The sequence below is a fragment of the Podarcis tiliguerta genome (genome assembly GCF_965153285.1).
Source record: "Podarcis tiliguerta genome assembly, chromosome: 13".
NCBI classification, from domain to species: domain Eukaryota; kingdom Metazoa; phylum Chordata; class Lepidosauria; order Squamata; family Lacertidae; genus Podarcis; species Podarcis tiliguerta.
Window position 1 is genome coordinate 30691848 of NC_139546.1, and position 23264 is coordinate 30715111.

The 23264-nt window shown below is 42.6% G+C and overlaps 1 protein-coding gene across 6 annotated transcripts; it reads left to right on the forward strand.

Annotated features, from left to right (window-relative positions):
• Positions 1-254: 254 nt before the first annotated feature.
• LIG1 (DNA ligase 1) lies at positions 255-23244 on the forward strand. Of its 6 annotated transcripts, XM_083411056.1 has the most exons (29): positions 255-290; positions 773-1043; positions 3327-3479; positions 4173-4259; positions 7073-7229; positions 7578-7689; positions 9066-9176; positions 9299-9454; positions 9554-9709; positions 10780-10891; positions 11648-11746; positions 12409-12465; positions 12559-12731; positions 12904-13070; positions 14191-14267; positions 14556-14647; positions 15193-15292; positions 15917-16002; positions 17035-17150; positions 17251-17346; positions 17492-17602; positions 17916-17987; positions 18118-18262; positions 18582-18664; positions 19027-19179; positions 19443-19496; positions 19850-19993; positions 22051-22143; positions 22928-23244. In XM_083411056.1, exons 3-29 carry the CDS (start codon positions 3448-3450, stop codon positions 23003-23005), a joined length of 2919 nt encoding a protein of 972 aa, XP_083267182.1. In that variant the 5' UTR covers positions 255-290; positions 773-1043; positions 3327-3447; the 3' UTR covers positions 23006-23244. The 6 variants fall into 6 exon arrangements, with proteins under 6 accessions (XP_083267182.1, XP_083267183.1, XP_083267184.1 ...); XM_083411057.1 differs by lacking the exons at positions 255-290; positions 773-1043 and adding an exon at positions 1099-1283; XM_083411058.1 differs by lacking the exons at positions 255-290; positions 773-1043 and adding an exon at positions 1140-1842.
• The last annotated feature ends 20 nt before the right edge of the window (positions 23245-23264 follow it).

Consider the following 23264-nt stretch of genomic DNA (forward strand, 5'->3'; position numbering starts at 1 on the left):
CCCAAGCAGTCTCACAACAGGAGCAAGCAATCCTTCCAATAACACAGTTGCAAACCATTAGTGCTTTAAAGGCCAAAGCCAGCAAATAGAATTGCACATGGAAGCAAATAGGCAGCCAATGTAACCAGTACAGAACATGTGGAAAATATATCTGAGCTCCCACATTCTTGCTGTATTCTGCACCAATTGCAGTTTCCAAGCACCATCAACTATTCTTCAGTGGAATGGATATTTTGTGGCTTCCACAACAGTTTTTTTAGATTTTCAAAGATGCCCCCTGGCCCCAAAAGGTAAGGATGGGCTGATCTAAGTTAAATGGCACGTTGCGAGGCAGGACTATTTAGACATTAGTGGCTAGGCTAGAGTTTTGAACCATTTTGTGTTTCTGTTTTCATATTGTTGGTAAAATGTCTGAAGAAAAATACAGTGGGAATAAAGGCTTCCAGGATTAGAAGACCTTAAGCCATCTCAGTTTTAAGATTGAGCAGAAAAACAGTGGATTTGGTTTGGATCTAAAGTGTTAACGTGGTTACATGCTACTATTTTACATTAATACCGAATGTTCTAACACACCAAATCAGTAGTGGCTGTTTTCTCCCAATAGTCACAGTCCTATAAAAAGAGTACTGAAAACTGGAATTAAATCATTTAATGGTGCCCAAACTCACAAACATGGACTACATTTCCCAGCACGCACTTCGCTAAGCAGTTCTGAGTGCAGGACATCAAAATTGGAATGCGATCTAAAAAAAATAATAAATCCATTTTCTAGGATGCCACCGCCCGACCATGAGTAGTACAAAGCGCTTTGGCTGCCTCAGATCGGACTTCATTTCCCAGCATGCCCATGGAATGAAGGATGGAAACGGGGGAAGGGTGATTCCCCCCACCACCAGAAAACTACGTTTCCCAGCGTGCTGAGGGTTGTCGAGTGTGTGACGTCGCTCCGTCTGTCAGAGTTGGATTTTCGCGCGAAAAAAAATAGAAAGGTTTGCAAAGCAGAGACAGAGAGAGAGATATCGACGTTGCAGGGGCTCGTGCAGGTAACTTTCGCGTGCAGGCCGCTGAAGGAACCTTCGCAACGAGGGGGGGAGGGGCGGGGTAAAGTTTCGGCGGGAATTCACTGGGCAGCGCGAGACGGAGAGTGGGCCCCCCTTTCGCGAGGGGGGGAATGGCGGGAATGTGGCAACCCCTCCCCCCACCCCAGTTCTCCAAGGAGGCGCCCCCTCACCTGCCCTTTTTTTCTTCTTACTCTTCTTCCCAGGGACCCAAGAGGCCGTCGGGTATTAATCTCTTTGGCTCCCATCACCCCCACCATCACCTCCGTTGGAGGTGGCCTCCTCTGCTCCTCTCAGTGGATAGGGTTCTTTAAACGAAAAACGGTTTATTCGTTCGTTGTTTGTCTCATTCGCCGTTATGAGGGCGGCGTTTTTCTATCTCTCCCCCACCCCCGCACGCCTTTCTTCAACAGAAGGTGTGGCGACGTTTGTTCATACAAAATGAAGGGGCGCAGGCAGAGATACTATTGTGCCAACAAGGGCCAACCAGCCTGTTCCTGGTGAAAGAAACAAATCCTGCCACATCCGGAGTTCTGTTTCTTGGCCATTTAAAATGTGGCAGGACACGGGAAACTAGATAAAACTGTGGGGCACTTGAGCGTCACCATGGACGCCTGTTTGGGTGCTGAGGTTCCTGCGCTTTCAAAAGTTAGGAAGGAGAGGAAAGCCTCTCCTGCTGAAGTTTCTCCTTTTCCACAACTTTTAAAGGCACAGGGACCCTGTCCCTGCTTTCTATCAGGCAACATATGTAGCAGCTGCAAGGAATTTTGCCTACTGTGTATTTGTAAGTCGATTAATCTTAAGAGGTCTAGCACTTCTCTGCTATGCAGCTGAAGCACAAGGATGTTCCTCTAGACCCTGAAAAAGACATGGCACCAGATAATGTAGCTTCTCCACTGTACCTTTTGCTTCACAGGTCTTTCCTTTTTTTAGGTTGCATGCTCTTGGCTGTGTAGTGCCACAGGAAGCGTTTCAACATAATTTCTTTTTTTAAAAAGAAAGCCTTAATTTCATACATATATATTCAGCAGCTGCCATCCCCTTCTATCCTGTCTTGTGGCACATAGTACTATGAGGGATTTACAGGGGGACTGCACCCACACCCACACCCACACAAAATTGTAGTTGAGGTGTTTATGCACAGTTGAGTAAAACAGTTCTAATCCATGTTAGTGACGGGGGATATAAAATCATTAGCTAGTACAGTAGTCTTGATTAGTTCACTATATACATGTAAGATTATGTATAGAAGGGTGCACAAGTTAGCTGCATTTTTTTTCCACCACCCTTTCCTATATAAATTCATTTTAGTCTCAAGGACAATTGGGGCCAAGTGACACTACAGGAAGTGCTCTCCTTCTTTTTCCTAAGGTGCCTCTGTCAGTCCCTCGCCAACTCCATCCTCTTTTTTTGTACATAGCGAAAGGGTTGTGGAGGCTCACAGCACTGTCTCTCAGCTGACTAGGAGGGAACTGTAACTGTAACTGTGGAGACACTGTATTGTGAACCAGACAGCTGTGTCTCATAAGACTAGCTATTCATACTACGCTTTTGGGTTTCCTCCACAGTACAAGTATGTATGTGTGAATGTTTGAGGTGTCGTGTATACTCCGTAGCATGCTCCCACTGTCGTGCCTATATATATATGGTAAAGGTAAAGGTACCCCTGCCCGTACGGGCCAGTCTTGCCAGACTCTAGGGTTGTGCGCTCATCTCACTCTAGAGGCCGGGAGCCAGCACTGTCCGCAGACATTTCCAGGTCACGTGGCCAGCGTGACAAGCTGCATCTGGCGAGCCAGTGCAGCACACGGAACGCCATTTACCTTCCCGCTAGTAAGCGGTCCCTATTTATCTACTTGCACCCGGGGGTGCTTTCGAACTGCTAGGTTGGCAGGCCTGCTGTTGGCAGGCCACTGCTGGGACCGAGTGACAGGAGCGCACCCTGCCGCGGGGATTCGAACCGCCGACCTCTCGATCGGCAAGTCCTAGGCGCTGAGGCTTTTACCCACAGCGCCACCCGGGTCCCTGTATATATATATTCATTTCTAATTGTCATACCACAATGACTTGGAATGGATATCAACACTTAAAGCAAGATCATGAAAAATATAAAGTACTGCATCTTGAGATGGATTAATATTTATACTTTATTTGCCTGAGCTTTAAAATCAACCCAGATGAGGTCTTGCCATACTTCTGGGAGTAGTTCAGGCTCGAACTAATGCATGACTTGTTTGTTCATCTGCTTTCTCTTTTCATTTTTATCAGCTATAGCCCATGAGAGGATAGAATCTAACAACCTGTTCCATGAACCCCACTTGTGCTCTCTTTGCCTTGCGGAAGTGGCCAGTCGAGTTGTTATTCTGACAGCAGGTTCAGTACTACCCTTATGCAAAGCTGCACAATGCAAAGCACTATAAGGTAAGCATCACCTTGGAATGTGGGAATGAGGAGAACTTTCCCCCCCAAATGTTCAAACATAGAAATTGGCAACTTGGGGAAATGTTTCCTTGTCAAATATTTTTTGCTGGGCTGAACAGTGTGATCGTTCTTTAGAGCAGGTATTGTCAGCCTTTTCAGACCCAGTACCCGCTTTTAACCCAGACATGCATTTGGGGACCCATTTCTTAATCTTTTACCATACATTTGCACGGTGGTAGTTTTCCTGTAGCAACGCACCTTGGATCAGGCCACAACCCACTAGTGGGTTCCAACCCACCAGTACTGTGTGCATGGTTCTCATTCTCCCTATTTTTATCCTCACAACAACCCTGTGCGGTAGGTCAGGCTGAGAGAGACTAGTTGGCCCAAGGTCACTTAGCAAGCTTCATGACTGCATAGGAGGACTTGAACCCTACTCTCCTAGTTCCTAGTCTGCCACTCTAACCACTCCACCAGCACTGACTTGCCATGTATCATCATGCGTACTATTTCTGCCTAAGATACCCGTGTAATAATATGTGACTCTATTGGGTATTGGGGGGAGCTGTTGGCTTTTCAAACAGCCAGAAGTACTGATAACTTCAGTCCTGTTGTTGAAAGAAGTAGGTGAACTCTGCTGCCAGGAGTAGAGGAAGATAACAGACATAACCATATTTATTTGTATCTGGGCAGATCATTCTTCCAGCCCCTGGCACAAACAAAGCCTGGAAAAGAAGCAGCAGAGAAGAATCACCTGGAAGAGGAGCCTGCCCCCAAAAGGTAAGTCACATTGGGGTATGCACTGGTATATGGACAAAACTGTACACTACTCCCCCTTTTTAATGCAGTTTGAAACTCTCAGGATGCAAAATTTTCATAGAATAACAGATTCCACACATGCACAATAAAATCTGCTGAAGACCAGTGCTTTTAAGTAAGAGTCTTTTGGTTTTACTCTTACAATGCAGTGGTACTTTGGTTCTCAGACTTAATCCATTCCAGAAGTCTGTTCCAAAACCAAAGCATTCCAAAACCAAGGTGTGCTTTCCCATAGAAAGTAATACAAAACAGATCAATCCGTTCCAGACTTTTAAAAATAACCTCTAAAACAGCAATTTAACATGAATTTTACTATATAACGAGACCATTGATCCATAAAATGAAAGCAATAATCAATATACTGTACTATAAAATAAATAAGACAGTATTGTAGATGATAAAAATAAAAATTAATCTTTTTCTTACCTGCATTGATGATAGTCATTGTTTGAATGGGGGGCTTTTATCCATTTCCGCAGTCACACAATCCATCAGTAGCTGAACTGGGTTCCACACAGTCACAAAAACAAGTGAAATGAAAAAGCCTCAAAAACAAAAGCACCAAACTTAATCTATTCCGGAAGTCCGTTTGATTTCTGAAATGTTCGAAAACTAAGGCACAGCTTCTGATTGGTGCAGGTGCCCTGGAAACAATAGCTGACAGCCAGGTTTTCGGCGTTTAAGAACCAAGGCACCACTGTATTTTCTCAAAATATTTAAAATGCATTTAATGATATTAGATAAATGCACGTGAAGAAGTACAAATTAGGAACAGTGTTAATGTAAAACAATTTTATACTTCCAAGCAGCACTTTTCAATTTCACCACATGTTTCTCTCTCAGAAGCAAAGAAGCTTTAATTACTGTTATTACATTTATATCCCACTTTTTAGGATAACAGATTTCTTGTTGAAGCTAAAAATGAAATTTAAAGGAAAACCAAAAATACTGCTCAGCAATCCAATATGGTCATTATCTGTTTAAATATGAAATATATTTTTATTGGTTTGCTATTTTAATTTTTGTTATAATTATGTCATTGGTTGTGTTATTATTATTATAGAGTGGGAGCATTTATCATTCCAACACTGAAAAGAGTTGACCCTTTTAGAAGGTTGGTAAGGAACTGTATCATGTGATGGACAAGAGCATTCCAAAGCAGTTAGAATCGGTTAGGAGAAAGCTGCAATACAATAAACTCTTGCCCATCCATAGGGCTTAATTCTGAGCAGACAAGTGTAGTCCAAGTAGCATGAAACAAATCAGGAGAATATGGAAAGAGAGACTTCACAGGTGTTTTAGTGTCAGGATTTAATGTAACTATTAACATGAACAAGTTCGTTTTATCTTTTACTTATTGTTTGCTTTTTCACTTTTTATGTATAAGTTCCTTGACACTGATATAAGAATCAGAGACCCAGGGTGTACATTTTGATTTAATTATGTTTCAAATACTAATGACATCTAATGTTTAGAAAGATAGAATGCATCACTGAATAGTTTTTATGTGTGGTTCCTATGTGACTATATTTTATAACCCCTGTGCTCTCTAGGCCATGAACAAGAAACCCTATCTAACCTTGTAAGTTGCACAAATGGTTATGTTCTAGTTAACATCAGAGTGTAAATCCAAACATCTCCAGGGACTAGGGAAGTGAGATGGGGACTGGAATGCAAACAACCCTTCTGAAGGCCTGGTTGCCAAGGAAATGGTGATAGAAATGCAACATTTGAGACCAAATAGCCAGGACACTCTTGGGGTATCTCAAGGTGATTGCGGGGGTGAATATATAGAACCAGTATGAGAGCCAGTGTGGTGTAGTGGTTAAAAGTGGTAGTCACGTAATCTGGGGAACCGGGTTCGCGTCTCCGCTCCTCCACATGCAGCTGCTGGGTGACCTTGGGCCAGTCACACTTCTTTGAAGTCTCTCAGCCCCACTCAACTCACAGAGTGTTTGTTGTGGGGGAGGAAGGGAAAGGAGAATGTTAGCCGCTTTGAGACTCCTTAAAGGGAGTGAAAGGCGGGATATCAAATCCAAACTCTTCTTCAACCATATATGTTTTACTTGTCGTGTAACCTTTCTTGATGTATGTAGAAGGATGTTTATGTTTTGAGAATGCTTAGGTGTTTTATGACTCTTTGTGTGCTGTGCCTATAAAACCCTAGTTTTAATTCTTCTCATGGCAGACCTTCTTAAGTGGTGGTTTGAGTAGAATAGCCACACTAAGTTGGTCCTTTTGCAATAGTATCTAATAAACTCCAAGTCCCTAACTGGATCTGCTGAATCTTGCTGTAATTCTCTTGGTTCCGTGTTTTATTTAAAAGCTGTCCCCTCACCTGGGTAACAAGTGGTGTAAAAGTAAATTCTTTCCACACCATCAATTCTTTTTACCTCTTCACAATGTGCCTGAAGTGTAATTGCTACCTAAACCTTTCAACTAGAACATTTGCTCCTGCCCTTTGCTGATGGCACATAAACTAGAATGGATTTTGAAATGAATCCAGCTCAAAGAGTCCACATTAGGGATGGATGATGGGCTTGTGCATACATGGGAGAGCCTGTATGGTATAGAGGTTAGAGTTTTGGATTAGGACTGTAGAGATCCAAATTCAGATGCGCATTCAGCCATAAAGGTCACTTATAGGGCTGTTGTGAGTATAAAATGATTGAGGAAGACTATGTTTGCCAACTTGTGGTCTTTGGAGGAAAGTTGAGGTTAATAATAATAATAAGTCCAGTTGTTCTGTTTCTAAGCATTCTGTCTCTTTTCAGGAAACTTGTAGATTCTGAACCACAGGTAAATGGTACAACACACCATGCAAATTCCTCAGTGAATACTGCAGCTGAAAAAACCACCTCCGTTATTAAAAGTGAAGCGGATTCTGGAAAACCAAAACAAAAGGATACAGAGACAGATAATAACAAGCAGGTAGGCCCCCTTTCTGACATTCCCTGATCTTTGAATAACTATTCATGCAGAAATCAATCCATCTCTGAAAGCTGTAGTTCAGGTCTTGCAGCCCTGGTCTTTTGGGTGTAATTTCAGTTTCCAGCAACTTAGTGTATTTAGGGTGCCCTGGTTCATCACTATGTATAAAGACTGCTACACCCCCCTTTTACCCTCAAAACCACATCCTTTGTAGTGCCTCTTTCATTTCAACATTAAATTGATTCTCAGGTAGTTTTCTTGTCCTGCCCAGCCCCAAGAATACAACACCTTTATTTGGAGTTATTTCTGCTGCCGACACCTTTTTACTGTGCAGTTCTGCCATTTTAGGTTTCTGACTGTGTTCCTGAGCAAAAGATTCCTGCGCAGAGCACCTCACAAAGCACCAGCCCAGCTACCTCTAATTCGCCCTCACCCACCTACATTCCCCGGCGCAGAACAGGTAGGTACCCAGCCATTTGGTCATCAAGAGCATCCATAAAATCTTAGGTTTTTTCTTCTTCTGTACATGATACCCTGTTTCCCCAAAAATAAGACAGTGTCTTATATTAATTTTTGCTCCCAAAGATGCGCTAGGTCTTATTTTCAGGGGATGTCTTATTTTTCCATGAAAAAGAATACGGTACACATTTATTGTTGAACAAAAAAAAAAGGGAAATTTATTACCTGTATACGGTACAACGCCTTACGGTAGCTTCGGGGGCCTTATATTCCGGAGTGGCCTTATTATCGGGGAGGCCTTATATTTGGGGGAGGCCTTATATTACAGCGAGAGGCAAAACTGGAAGTAGGTCTTATTTTCGGGGGATGTCTTACTTTCGGGGAAACAGGGTAGTATAGTGGAATATTGGCCTGTCTCTTATCTTACAACTTTCACCTCTCTGCTATAAGACTTCTTTAGTGGCATTTGTTTTGAAATTATTCTTTAAACACATAAGAAAGTAAGTTTCTTTGAAGTTAGAGAGGTTTAGTTCTAAGTAAGCATGCACTGTTTAGAATATGGGCTTATTGATAAAAGAACTTCTAGTTCTTTTAGCTGCTTGGAAAGACTGTTACATACATGCACATCACATATTTAAATTCTCTAATTTTTCCTGTGTTATACATTTGAAAAAATAAGATGGCAAGGATGGATGGACCCACAACTTGCAGTAAAATAGTTTTTCTGATGCAGCAGAGCAGGTTGAAATCACAAATGTGTTGAAAAGTTTTTTGCACACTTTAAAGTAATAGAATAGCTTTATCACCAGGCTGTTTCCTCTTAATTGGAGTGACTAGAGAAATTTGGCTCTGAACAGAAGGACAACTTGCAGTTTGAGATACACATAGGGTGTTCATTAGATTCCAGAGCCTGGGGAAGTAGTTTTCAATCATAGCAATCCTAGAAAAATGCAAAGAATTTTCAAATAGTGAATACAGGCAAAGAAAAACTGGAACTAAGGCTTCCAACATGGTGTTCTCTAAGGCTTCCCTTAAAATATTTCACTTCCCTTTCAGCAGCCTACCATCTTAACCCTTTTAGAAAATTCCCTCAGGCTAACACATCAGTGTGTGGTATTATGGCTAGACAAGTGCAGAGACAGAACCCATAGGACCTCAACATCATTAATGTCTGTGAATGTGACATTCCATTGTTGCACCCATAACCTAGGTTTAAGGTGACATTTAGCTTCTAGCTTTCATATCTCAGTTTGGCTGAGGGGCTAGTGAGGTGACAACTAACTCTTATGTTTGTTTGTACCAACAAGAAATTATCTTAATTGTTAAGAAAATTGTAGTGCCAATTTGTCCATCAGCAAGACTTATCTCTGCCTTCAGCACGCAAGCAGCTCCCTAAACGTAAAGCAGAGGAAGAAGTCAGTAACCATGATAGCATCCAGCAGGAACATTGTACCAAAAGATGGAAAGGAGATGATGAGGATGGAGAGGGTGAGTACTTTCTGATGCCTGGTTGGAAGGCTGAAGAAAGGTACAAGGTGATATCCAGATATCCAGATATCCATACTGAACCTTCTTTGAATTCTGTTAGACCTTGTCTTCTTCTTGTGTAGGCACAAAAGGGGAGCCAGATGAGGAGTCCATCAAGACACAAGAAATGAAAGATGATAATTCAGAAGTGGTGCAGGTAAAAATTGAGGTAGATGTAGAGGAAGAGACAACACCAGCACCCCCTAAGCCATCCAGCAAGCCCATCTCTAATTTTTTTGGTGAGCATATGGTAGATGCAAATATTCATGCTCAAATGATAGTACTTCTATTAGATCCCCACTGAGAATGTTGTGTGGGAATGTATCCTTCTTGTGTAGGTACAAAAGGGGAGCCAGATGAGGAGTCCATCAAGACAGAAGAAGTGAAAGATGATGATTCAGAAGTGGTGCAGGTAAAAATTGAGGTAGATTCAGAGGAAGAGACAACACCAGCACCCCCTAAGCCATCCAGCAAGCCCATCTCTAATTTTTTTGGTGAGTATATGGTAGATGGAACTATTCGTGCTCAAATGATAGTACTTCTATTGGATCCCCACTGAGAATGTTGTGTGGGAATATATCCATGGCCCCATTTAGAAACCACTATATGATGAGAGTTTTGAATTCTTGAAAATAAAGGATTTTAAAAAAAAAATTAGTCAGAATGGTTATGGAAGGAAATTTGAAAGGGATTGGCAAAGAGCTTTGTGTGGAAGAAAGAATACCTTCTACACCAGTACTGTACTGCATAACACGGAGATAACAGATGCCAGGAGGTTTGTGGGTCTCCCTCTGAAGACTTCAGCTGGTGCAGAATTCAGTGGCCAGGTTGCTCACTGGGGCAAGATGGTTTGAGCATGTAACACCAATCCTGGTCCTACTGCACTAGCTGCTATTAGCTTCTGGGCCTAATTCAAAATACTACTCAGGACCACAATACCTCAAGGTCCGCCTCTCCCCATATGAACCAACCCAGACCCTGCACACTTCATCTGAGGCCCTTCTTCATGTGCCGCCTCTGCAAGAAGTCCAGAGGTCAGCAACACAAAAACGGGCATTTTCTGCAGTGGCTCCTCATTTGTGGAATGCTCTATCCAGTGAGGCTCACCTGGCCCTATCATTATATATCTTTAGGTGACAGGCAAAAACTTCCCTTTATAACCAGGTCTTTTTTACTTTTAACTATTTGTGGTCTTTTTAGAAGTGAATGGGATGTTTTTAATGTATTCCTCTTTCATCTTGGTTTTAATGTATGTGGGGTTTATTGTCTGTCTGTTTGTTTGATTGGAAGTTGCTTTGGATTGCCCTGGGCAAGATAAAGCAACTGACAAATTTAATAAAATAAAAAAGGAAAATGAAAAATAAGAAGTGATTCTGAAATCTCACTGTTGATAGCCCAAGAAGGGGCTAAGAGTCTGGCCTACTGCAGAATGCTTCCAAAGTCTTAGACTTGGTTCCAGTACCTCCTAAGTTTGTGGTAATTCTCATAGATTAATCAGTACTTCAAAATAGTTGTTCTACCTATGGAGGGAAACTGCCACATTTGTCTCATTTCTGCCTTATAGCCCCTCGGAAAGCCTCTGTGAAGACAGAGAAAAAAGAAGTGCCGGTGATAGGAGGAAGCATGTCTGCACCAAAGAGCCTTAATGGCCATGAATCCAATAGCAAAGCTGACTGGCAAGTTATCAGTGCCATTTGAGGCACTATATTTCTTTTGTGTTACCACCAGGTTAGGACTCTAGAGTAGCATGCAGGAATTCATACAATTGCCAGCCACTCTGAATGGAAGCACTTGATGAGTTGCTAATTTAACTTAGTTGTCTTCTCTGTTCCTTCTCACATTTGTGAAGGCTATCCCTAGAGCTTTGATTAGCTTAGTACTGATTATAAGAAAAAGCTAGTAACTCCAATCCCAGACTGGGTAAAGAATGCCTGGGGAAATAATATGTGTTGATCTAGGTCTTGGCTGGCTTTGTGGGAAGAATTGAGGTTACTAATATTTCTCAAGGTGCCATTGAATTCCACACCCTCAAGTAGTCTAGTCACATGTGGGGTCTAAAATGGTTTTGACTATTTTATTTTTATCTTCTTCTAACTAATGTGTATTGAGTAATGCTAGAAAGTTTCAGCTCTTGTCAGTGCTAGTTTGTCTAAATAAGATGACCAACTTTGAACCATTTTGGATCCTATCAGTCTATCTTTAGGAGAGGTCTATAAATAACCACTTGCTTGTGCTGAGCCAAAAATTAGCATCAGGAGATGGAGAGTTATTGTAAACAAAGTAACAGTGGATTATGCATGTGCAGGTGAACTAATTTATTTTAAGAGGAAAAGGTTAATAGTTTGAAACCTTTGTGGACTTATTTGCTAAGTTGCCTGAACACATACATGACGATCACAGTCAAACTGCATGCTTACTTCCTACTTTTATAGTTCAGCCAAGCCATCTCTTACACTTGAGCCTACAAATTACAACCCAATGAAGGGAAATTATCATCCTGTAAACGATGCTTGTTGGGGCCCTGGCCAGAGGTAAGTGCTGTTGGAGTGGGGGCCTTTTTTGTGTGACAGAAGGCTGTAAGTCTCAACCCTTGTTTCCATTAGTGTACCTTCATACACCCCTTATAATCCAAGAACCAGAGAGCATAGATAACAAGTGGCTAACCTGTGACCCCCAGATGTTGTTGGACTCCCAACTCCCATCAACTCCAGGCAGCATGGCCTATAGTCAGGGAAGATGGCAGGCCAGCAACATCAGGAAGGCTAAAGATTAGCCATCCTGTTTGGATTATCTGTTTTCATTTTAGCCACATTCATGCTTGACCATAGAATCATAGTGCTGAAAATTACTGCATTGATCATCTAATCCAATTCCTGCCCTGAGGTCAGATTCTAAACGGTCCAAAAAAGCACTCTTGTCATTGGTTTGTCGCTCCATGTTGGGGTGCTTTGCTTTGGTTGGAGGGAGAAAGTGGCTTTCTTCTATGGTGTATCTTGGTTTACTTGTTTCAGTCAATGCAGAAGGTGGATGGACTTTTTGGTATGACTTAAGGCTTTTTAATACTCACATTCTATGACCACAGCCCTTGCCAGGCAATGTAAAAGGTACAAGAAAGCAGCAACTGACTCTGTTGCCTGGTCCTTATTTAGCTACATGGCTCTGAACCAGTGTCATGTCCTCATTCCTCTGACAGGGTACCATACCTGGCAGTAGCTCGTACCTTTGAAAAGATTGAGGAGGAATCTGCCCGGTAAGGTCACTTTCTAGAATTCATGGAATGAATGGGGCTAGCATTTTATCTGACCACAAGCTGTTCTAACACGCTTCTGATCTATGTTGCCAGGTTGAAAATTATAGAGACCCTGAGCAATCTTTTCCGCTCTGTGATTGCTCTGTCTCCAGAGGACTTGCTGCCCTGTGTCTACCTCTGTCTCAACCGGTTAGGCCCAGCATATGAGGGCCTAGAGTTGGGCATTGGTAAAACCATCCTCATGAAAGCTTTGGCTCAGGCCACAGGTGAGTTTGCCCAGTTACAGTTACTGCTAATCTCCAGGCATTCAGCACCAATGTAGTAATGGCTGCCTCTGTCCTTATCTAAATGATGAGACTGTCAGGAATTCATAAGAAATTGGAGATTGAGCTAGACCATGGTGTTCATGATCATTGTGGTCCTTCCTTCCTTCTGTAGGTCGTAATTTGGACCAGATCAAGGCAGAAGCAGCAGAAAAGGGAGACCTGGGTTTGGTTGCTGAGAGTAGCCGCACTACACAGGGTACCATGTTTGCCCCACCCAAGCTTGATGTTGCTTCTGTCTTTGGCAAACTTCAGGCCATTGGGCTCATGACAGGAAGCTCTGTAAGTAATGGATGATTGGGCACGGATGGTCAGGGACAAGCGTCAAGAGAAAGCATTGGGTTATCTGGGGAAGGGGCAAGATTGAGGTCAGGTTAAGCCTAAAGCAGAGACTTAGAACCTCCATCACATGGGTCTAATTTGGCCTGCTAGCCCCTTTTTGTCAAACCACACTCATCTGTGGAGCATGTAAAGACCTGGCTTAGCCAAAGGAGGTTTGCTATGGTTTGTGCAATAGGCTTTGCAAGACCTGACCACCAGTGAAACACTTCGAAAGGAGCTTTGCAACCAGTGCACTTGCCTGCACAGTTGGATTTGAAACTGCAGGCAAAAAAGATCAGCTGATGTTATAACACCAGATGATTGACAGGTGGACCATCCTTCCCACCTACCAAATCTGTGTTACACAGTGGAGAGATATAATAATTCTGGCCCACCATCCAAATCTAGTTCACCACCCCCAAAGCGTTTCTCCTCTAATGTGCATTTGGTGCAACATATCTGATGTGATATTTTCCAAGAAAGCACAGATAATGCTGTGCTAAAGGAGTATACATGTGTGGTACGAGGGCTCTCAAATAGTACAAGGATTCTAAAGCAGAGGGTTTTTCTCTGTACTTTTAGATTTAGATTGTTCTTTTACTACAAATCATACAAAGGATAGGCTACAGAGCCCCCAAGGGAACATAGCTATAAGCTAATATCTGGGAGGGGAGTTGTAAAAGCATTAACTTGAACACAATTTTTGTGAGCTTGCTATCTTCATTCATTCATTTAAAAGCATTTCTAAGCTACTTAATATTTAAAAATCTGTAAGCAGTATACAAAAATAGCATAAAAACAATTAAAAGCAGTAAAACAGCATTATAAAAAGAGGAGCAGTTAAACACAGGTATTCAGAAACATCAGGGTCCATTCTTTCAGGTCAGTGAAAGCTAGGCAAAAATACATGTCTTCACATGATGTCTGAAGCAACCAAGATATATGCTTCATGTATGGCAGAGGAATGGGGATTCCACTGTATATCATTATATAACACTAAAAAGAGTTCCTGAAGTATGTGCCAGGTTGCCCTTCCCTCCAGATGCATCTCAACATTAACTCCCATTTGTGCCCCTTTCAGTCAATGAACAAGAAGATTGACATTATCAAGACTTTGTTTGTTGCTTGCCGCTATTCAGAGGCTCGCTACGTTGCTCGGTGAGTGAGATATATCTTCCTCTAGTGTGCCTCCTCTCATATCCTCACTTTAGCACCTCCATACTGCACCCCTGTAACATTCTGTTCCCTAAAACTATACTGTAAGTTATTTCTCCCACTCCTATCTTACCCGTTGGTTTATTGTTGCCACATACCACCCTATTTCTCAGTCCCCACTCCTAATATCCCTGCTTCCAACAAACACAGACCCATTCACACAGAGTTCTCCTAGAGCCCTCAATTCCAGCCTTGTAATGTTACAATTGGGTTTTTTTTCTTGTATCACAGGTCACTAGAAGGAAAACTGAGGATTGGGTTAGCAGAGCAGTCTGTCCTGTCTGCTCTGGCCCAGGCAGCATCACTCACTCCTCCAGGACAAAGTGAGTTCAGGATACAGTACAGCAGTGAGGGTTGGAGCTGTGTTGTGTTGCAGCTGGGAATAGTTAGTGTCCAATGTCAAGCATTTGGATGTTGCATGTAGGGAATTTGGTGCCATCCACAGGACAAGAGTATTGTGTATTTTGCAATTGGTCAGAATTAAATGCAAATAAATGGGTATCTTATTTCCAAAGATGAGATTTTGTAAGAATGTGGAATTTGAAGCTTTGAGACATGGAGGAGAAGGAATAGGAGAAAGACAAAAAGTTGGGCTGTGGTAGCCATGAATGATACGGAACTTTGCAATATATTTAAGCACGCTCAGCTTCCCTTTGTTTCCTGATCTGTTTCCAGATACTGTCTGTGTATAAAAACTTCCTTGTTATCTCGCAAGCTTAAGGGTTAGGAATTAAAATTGAAAATTGTGTTTAACAGATTCTGTATTTTTCATAGTGAAATCATAAACAAAAAGGCACATCCCAGCTACAGGGACCTTAGCAGTTTATATGTGAGCCACTAGGAATAGATATATGTCTTCCCTCTATAGAATTTCCCCCAGGAGTTTTGGATGCTTCAAAGGGCAAGTCTGCAGAAGTGCGCAAAAACTGGTTGGACGAGAGAGCATTGATTGTTAAACAGGCCTTCTGGTAAGTAACATTCTGCTTAATGTTCAGACCCAATTGTTTTTCATCTGTCCCTAGTTCTCTGTCTTCAGAGACTGAATTAGCTAAAGTTTCAAAGAGCAATGGGACCTCAGGGAATATCAGATCTTTTTGCTCTCAGCCACGTGTATGTGGGCCTTTCCAGACTAAAATAAATAAGTGTATCCATTCTGGGATGATAAGAATAACCATGTGTGGTAAAATAGTAATCGTGGGCACTGTTAATCTGCTAGTTTGTATTTTATGTGTAAACTCAGCCTACCCCACCCAATGCCTAAATGCACTCCTTGTTCTGGGGAGGGAAGGGGGAGGGTTGCTCTTATTGTATTGTAATCAGATTGGAGTGCAAATTATCAAATTAGTAATAAAATGTGCGTTTTTCTCATGTTAGCCTTTCTTTCCTACAACCTGGAGCCTGATAGAACTTTCTGCAAGAGCAAATAAATGCCAGAGAAGACATACATAGCCATAGGGAGTGCTGCATGAGTAGTGCTGGCTTCTGAATCAGCAGCCTAGCGCTGCAAGCAGTACTACTCTTTTGCAAGACCTTGGCTTGGAACCAAAGCCTTAGCAGAAATCTTAAGTCATTCTGGTTTACTTTGTTTTCAGTGAGCTGCCAAATTATGATATTATTGTGCCTGTCCTTCTGGAACATGGTGTGGAGAGTCTGCCTCATCACTGCAAGATCACACCAGGTACCTAGAACATTTGTCTTGTGTGTGGAAGGAAATTTAATGTATTGCCTTCAGCAGAGTGTTTTCCTCTTTTCCAGAATTATTTATTCTCCTACAAGGAAGAGGGAATCTTCTGATGGGTTGGTCCTCCCTCTCACACCAATATGCAGGGCTATTCAAATTAGCTGCAATACAAGGGAGAAAGTCCCTCTCAGTTCTAGTCCTGCCTCTGATCAGGGTTCTGGCTAGCTCCACCTTTTTTGCTGATTCTGCCTAGAATTTTTTTGTCCTTCTCTCAGTTTTCTTCTGAAAACTGTTAACCAGTACAAAACAAAAATTTCTAAAAAACATATGCTTTCATTTACAGAAACAAAATAAACCAGTTTCTAATCCTCTTGGTTGTGGGTGTATATTTTAAAACACAGATGTTGTCTATAACAACAGTAAGAAGTGATTCTGTCATGCATGACTTCATGTTTTGGAATCTCTTAAGTTGGGAACTCCATACTTAAATTGGGAAGAATTAATAATAATAATAAATTTATTACTTATACCACGCCCATCCAGCTGGGTGTCCCCAGCCACTCTGGGTGGTTCCCAACAGATTAAAAACAGAATAAAACATCAAACATTAAAAGCTTTCCTAAATAGGGCTGCCTTCAGATGTCTTCTAAAAATCAGATAATTGTTTATTTCCTTGACATCTGATGGGAGGGCGTTCTACAGGGTGGGTGCCATCACCGAGAAGGCCCTCTGCCTAGTTCCCTGTAATCTCACATCTTTCAGTGAGGGAACCACCAGACGGCCCTCGGAGCTGGACCTCAGTGTCTGGGCAGAACAGTGAGGGTGGAGACGCTCCTTCGGGTATACTGGGCTGAGGCTATATTAATAGGGGGGAAATGTTGAGCTTCCCTTGCCCCTTTCTTCTCCATTACCATCATATGTTTCCTGAATCCTGTTCTTTTCCATACAGGGATCTCTGTCACTTTCCCTTCCAATGACTTGCTGATTAAACTGTTGTTGCAAATCTCAGCTTGTGTACTTTCCCCACAGGGATTCCACTGAAGCCCATGCTGGCTCACCCAACAAGGGGAATTGGGGAGATATTAAAGCGATTTGAAGAGGCAGCTTTCACCTGTGAATACAAATACGATGGGGAGCGAGCACAGGTAAGGATGCTAAGGATGCGTGGTGTAAGGCCAAAAAGGGGAATCCACCCCCATCCCTTTTCAATTTGTAGCTCAAGCTCAACTGTTTCCTTTCTCACAGATACACATCCTGGAGAATGGAGAAGTGCACGTCTATAGCCGGAACCAAGAGAACAACACAACAAAGTACCCTGACATTGTCAGCCGTATCCCCAAGGTGCAGCAACATTTAGAAGTATGGGGTGAAGGGAGTGCATAACTAGGAGGGAACAGAATGTGGTGGAGGCTTGCTAACACAGGGTCATCTCTATAGCTACTGGGTCTCAAAAGGGTAGCTAAGCTAAATCCACTCCGTTGTTCAGGTAAAAAGGAGCACTGTGCAATCATGCATTTTGGATGCAGAAGCTGTGGCCTGGGATCCTGATTCCAAACAGATCCAGCCATTCCAGGTACTCACCACCCGCAAGCGCAAGGTAAGTGGCCTCTGATGGATTGTTTTACAAAAATATTAATCGGGTATGGTGCACACCATAGTTATAATGAGGTGGATTATGTTTGGATTGGGGAAGGAGGGTATTGCATGTGGGTGTTATGGCTTTGGGAATAAGAGTACCTTCCATGAATAAATTGTGCGGCATATGGAAAGATTTCTCTTCTAGCATCTGTTAGTTGGGGTGTGCAAGAGACGTGAGGAAAAATAAAACCAATAAGCAGAAACATTTCAAAGAAATTTTCCTGTGGAAATTTGTACTTCCCCTTTTCTCTGACTACACCTTTATTCTCCAGGATGTAGAGGCCACAGAGATCCGAGTGCAGGTCTGTGTGTATGCATTCGACATGCTCTTCCTTAATGGACAGGTAAGTGTATCCAGTATTACCTGGATCTTTGGTGCTTTCAGTCATTTGTTTTCCTGATGCCCTTCCTCACCCCACTGGAGTCCCTGTTCTGTATCTGCCTTTCAAAACGTGTAATTCTGTATCTTTCCAGTCTCTAGTCCGGAAACCCCTATCTGAGCGCCGGGCTTTGCTTCATGATTCCTTCAATGAAGTTGAAGGCCAGTTCCTGTTTGCAACCTCTATGGACACTAGTAACACTGATGAGATAGCAGACTTCCTCGAATGCTCCATCAAAGGTATTGTGGGGATAGTGGTGGCTCATTGTTCTCCTTGCCACTGTATTATTTCACATAAGAAGCTCTAGACTCCTGGTGAGCCCCCCAAAATGAGAGCCAGTGTGCAGTCATGGGTAGGAGACCAAGGTTTAATTCTGTGCTTAACATGAAGCTCACTGAGTGACCTTGAGCATGTCCCTCTTTCAGCCTAACCTATTTTATAGTATTGTGAGGATAATGGGGGAACCATGTGGACAGCTTAAAGCTCCTTAACAAAAGGAGCAGGATAAATAAATGTGCCATAGAGGTTGGGATAATAAGGATGGTTTGTCTCCCCCAGACTCATGCGAGGGGCTGATGGTGAAAACGTTGGAAGTGGATGCCACATACGAAATTGCAAAGAGATCCCACAACTGGCTGAAGGTGAGAACAGAATCGCAGTCCAGCTTGTAGTGCCACTTGGCAAAAGAAAGTCTGCTTTAACTCGACTGACCTGAGGCAGAAGTGAAGATCCTGCCCCCTTCCTTCCCCAAATTGGCTGTGCTCTTGTTGGAGGGAGGAGGGCATCTTATTTATTTTCCTCCTTGCTTCTTCATTTGAATAAAATGTCCTTATGGAATGCTGACAATGATATTATAAGCAAAAATTCATAAAAGCAACGTTATATACCTCAAATTCAGAATAAAAATTTGCATCATTTGAAAGTTCCAGACAAAGATACAAGTTCAGCCCATATGCCTGAACAGACAAGTTGCTCCACTTAGTAACTCTGTTTTCCATACCAGCTTAAGAAAGATTATCTGGAGGGTGTTGGCGACACCTTGGACCTTGTGGTGATCGGTGCCTATCTGGGCAAGGGCAAACGTGCAGGCGTATATGGTTGTTTCCTCTTGGCTTGCTATGATGAGGATAGCGAGGAGTTCCAGAGCATCTGCAAGGTAAGGCATTCCCAGGATCACCCAACTGTTAAGGACACTTGGCTTAGTGGTGCCCTGTAGCATCAAGTACACCTGGCCCGATACTTTAAAAAGTACTTTTGTTTGTTGCCGTTTTATAAGTTAAAAGGCAGGAGGGTTGATGAAAGTAGTCTGAGAAGTAAACTGAATGGGTCTTGCACTTCCCACATCATGTCCAGCGCATGGGTTTGCCAGCTCTGCAAGGCAACACTTCCCTAACAGCCATGTTTCCCCTCTACTCTCAGATCGGCTGTGGATTCACAGATTACGACCTAGAAGAATTCCACAACTCTCTCAAGGTAGGAACTTTTTTCTGCTCTGACAAATTATCCTCCTGTATGTCCCCCCATGCTTGGATACAGAAGAAATTCTCATTCCCCCCACCCCCACCTTATCGCTTTACAAGGAATTTCTATTTATGTGGAGTTAGGAGTGGCAAAGAAGGGAGCCCATCCTCCTTGGATCTGGCCTTCTGCCCTAGTCAACTATTTCTTGATTTATAGGGGAGAAACGCCAGTGTTCTGGGTCCTATGCCTAGAGAGTCTTAGTGGACACCCAACCCTCAGCTATAAGTAGAGCCCAGAGGAAGATTGTGCAAACTACTCTGGACTAGTCCATACAAATACTACTTATTCTAGTCTCTATATTGCAGGACTATGTGATTCCACAGCCACGACCCTACTACCGCTGGGGTGGAACAGCTGAGCCTGACCACTGGCTAGAGGCTCAGCATGTCTGGGAGGTGAGGTGTGCTGACTTATCCATTTCTCCAGTCCACAAAGCAGCAGCTGGTTTGGTGAGTGATTGATGGGCCATTGGTGAGAGATCGTATGTATGATAATTCTACACTAAACCTCTCAAAACTATCCGTAGGACAGGCTTAGATGCATATACTTCACTTACCTGCCTTTTCTTCCTGAACTGCCCCACCCTGGAATAAATTTGTATGAAGAGCAGTACACACATACCTTGAGTTAGGAAACTATTTTTTGTTCACATTAATCATTCTGATTAGGTACAGAGTGGGTAATGAGTAGGATGTAACTATTCAGGAAATCTTTTTAATGCAAAGTTCTCTGAGAACATTAAATCAGCATGCTATATAAAGGCAGGACACGTGTGGCGCTGTGGGTAAAACCTCAGTGCCTAGGACTTGCCGATCGTATGGTCGGCGGTTCAAATCCCCGCGGCGGGGTGAGCTCCCGTCGTTCGTTCCCAGCTCCTGCCCACCTAACAGTTCGAAAGCACCCCTAAGTGCAAGTAGATAAATAGGTACCACTTTATAGCAGGAAGGTAAACGGCGTTTCCGTGTGCGGCGCTGGTGCTGGCTCGCCAGTGCAGCTTCGTCACGCTGGCCACGTGTCCCGGAAGTGTCTTCGGACGGCGCCGGCTCCAGCCTCTTAAGTGAGATGAGCGCACAACCCTAGAGTCGGTCACGACTGGCCCGTACGGGCAGGGGTACCTTTTACCTTTTATATAAAGGCATTGTTTAGGTTTTGTCACTGGAGAATCAAAAGACAACTGGGTGTAAAGCATTGTGCCAAACGGAAAATGTGCTAGTGAAAAACCACAAAACTTTATTGTCCAAGCACAATCAAATGCTAACTAATTTTGACCACATACTCTTTTTTTCAGAGATTATGTGTTAAATAGGAATTCCTCATGGGATTTTGAAGCAATTGTTAATATGTAACGCATTTTATTTGAAAAACATTCTAAATATATATATAAATATATATATATGTTGCAGAATTTACTGTTAATTGCTACATGTGTTTATAATCAAATGAACACCTAATGTGCTTCTATGGGTGCAGGTTAGAAAAAATAAATTTTGCAGAGAAGCTGGATTACACTTTGATCTGGCTGAAATCCATCACTTGGCTTTAATAATTTAAAGACAGGTAACGTTTCTTGGAAGATTACTTCATATTTAAGTGTGCCAACCTTGAAAGACCTTCAGCACCCTGTTTCTAGAAGCATCAATGCCAAAGTCACACATAAATTCTTATTTCTGGCACATGCTCAGTGAATGTCCTGACATCCATCATACTTAAACTCCTCTGGGCTCTTCTGCTTAGAACATACAATTACTGTTGAACAATATTTTGCAGCTATTTACAAAGTTGTACTATTTGTCCTATTAGTAACCATACTATGTAATTTGTGGCAAGTTATATTTTATCCATTCAAATCATTATGTGCTGCCAAAATTGTGGTATAGTTTGTATACTACTGCACAGTATTGTGGAGTGTGTAATGTTTTACAAAGTTTTTCATGTTTTTATAATTTTGTAAAACATGCAAGTTTATTATGGCCAGTGGCTTAACACTGGCAAACATTTATTCAATGTTTCGTGAAATGTCTTGTTATTGGTGCTTCAATATATCAGTTCAGTCATAATGCTGACTTTTAGAAAGACGTTGCAGTTGGTCTGAGCAAATTTTTCACTTCTGTATTATTGGTGTATTTCATGTGTTCCTCCTCAGACTTTTTTTCTTCTGCAGTGTATACATATGCATGCAGACATGGATAGAAAGAGCCCCGCATATGCAGAAAGGCAGTGTCTGGATTGCTCCCAAGAGACCATGGCTTAGTTCTGGACAAGGAAAAAGTAGTCAGTGCTTCAAGTAATCTAGGCACTAAAATTTGCCTCTTCAGAATTAAAATAAGTATTGCATTGCAAAAACTGTATTGCAGAAGAAGGGCATATCCTATACTGTTTCTCTTCCCTTGCTATCCAAATCACCAAGTTCTGAAATTGGCTAGAACTCCAGATAACATATTTTGGGGGAAACTGCCTTGTACAAATAAGGCACTAAACTTCTGACCAGCAAGTCCTTCCACTGCAGGTTGATGAAGAAAAGGGCATCTCCCTCCGCTTTCCCAGATTCGTACGCATCCGTGATGATAAGAAACCAGAGGAAGCCACTGCCAGTACTCAGGTACAGTGATGGGAGGATACATATGTATGGGATTGTAGTCTATGGGTCTAATAGTCATTGTCTGTTTGCAGACTGTGCAGAGCCATCTCTTCCTTTTACTACTCTAGTATTCAATTTCTATAGACCGGCTAAGAAGCGGGTGAGGAGGGAGAAGGGATCATCTTCAGGTTTTCTTGACAGATCTGTGACATGCAAGAGATTGGCTTCGTTTTTCTTTGGAAACATTCAGTGGTACCTCGGGTTAAGAACTTAACCTGAAACTGTTCATAACCTGAGGTACCACTTCAGCTAATGGGGCCTCCTGCTGCCACTGCGCGATTTCTGTTCTCATCCTGAAGCAAAGTTCTTAACCCGAGGTACTATTTCTGGGTTAGCGGAGTCTGTAACCTGAAACGTCTGTAACCCGAGGTACCACTGTACAATTTAGGACATTAAGGAACCAGCTCCCTCCAGAGATCTAAAGGTTTAGGAACACTGGGCAGTATTCTAACACATTCCTTCAGCACAAGGAATTCTGCTTGCACAATAGGACTTCCTCCCTCTCCTCCCCACTATGTGCCCCATGTCCTCCCCAGAGAATTAGGAGAACCCCCTAGAACTGAATTAGGGTGAATGTTCCATTGTGCAAACAGAAATCCTTGCGCTGACAGAATGTTCTCCATAGTGCTATGTTGGATTCCACCCACGGAAATTGTAGATAAGGACTAGGTAGCAGTGTGCAGGGTTACTATGGTGAATGGCAATGGAAAATGGACAGCTTTCCATAATATTTCTCTGGCTGCAGGTGGCTGAGTTGTACCGGAAGCAGCAGCAGATTCTGAATCAGCAATCAGTGGAAAAAGGAGATGATGATTTCTACTAATCCTATTCATCTGATTGTGAAAGGGTTTTTGCTGAACCCCTCTTGAAGTCAAGGTAGAACCTTGGTGTCCTCTTCAGACTTTATCTAATGAATGTACCCCACCCAATCTGTGGTGCTGTGGTAGAGATACAATGAGGCATGTTCTGATAAGGCCCTGCTGCTTTCCCTGCGCTTGCCCAAATGCAGGCATATGTTGAGTTGATGATGGTCTGTTAATAAACCCTTGTATTTTTTGGTAACCGCCTCTATCATTTGCTGT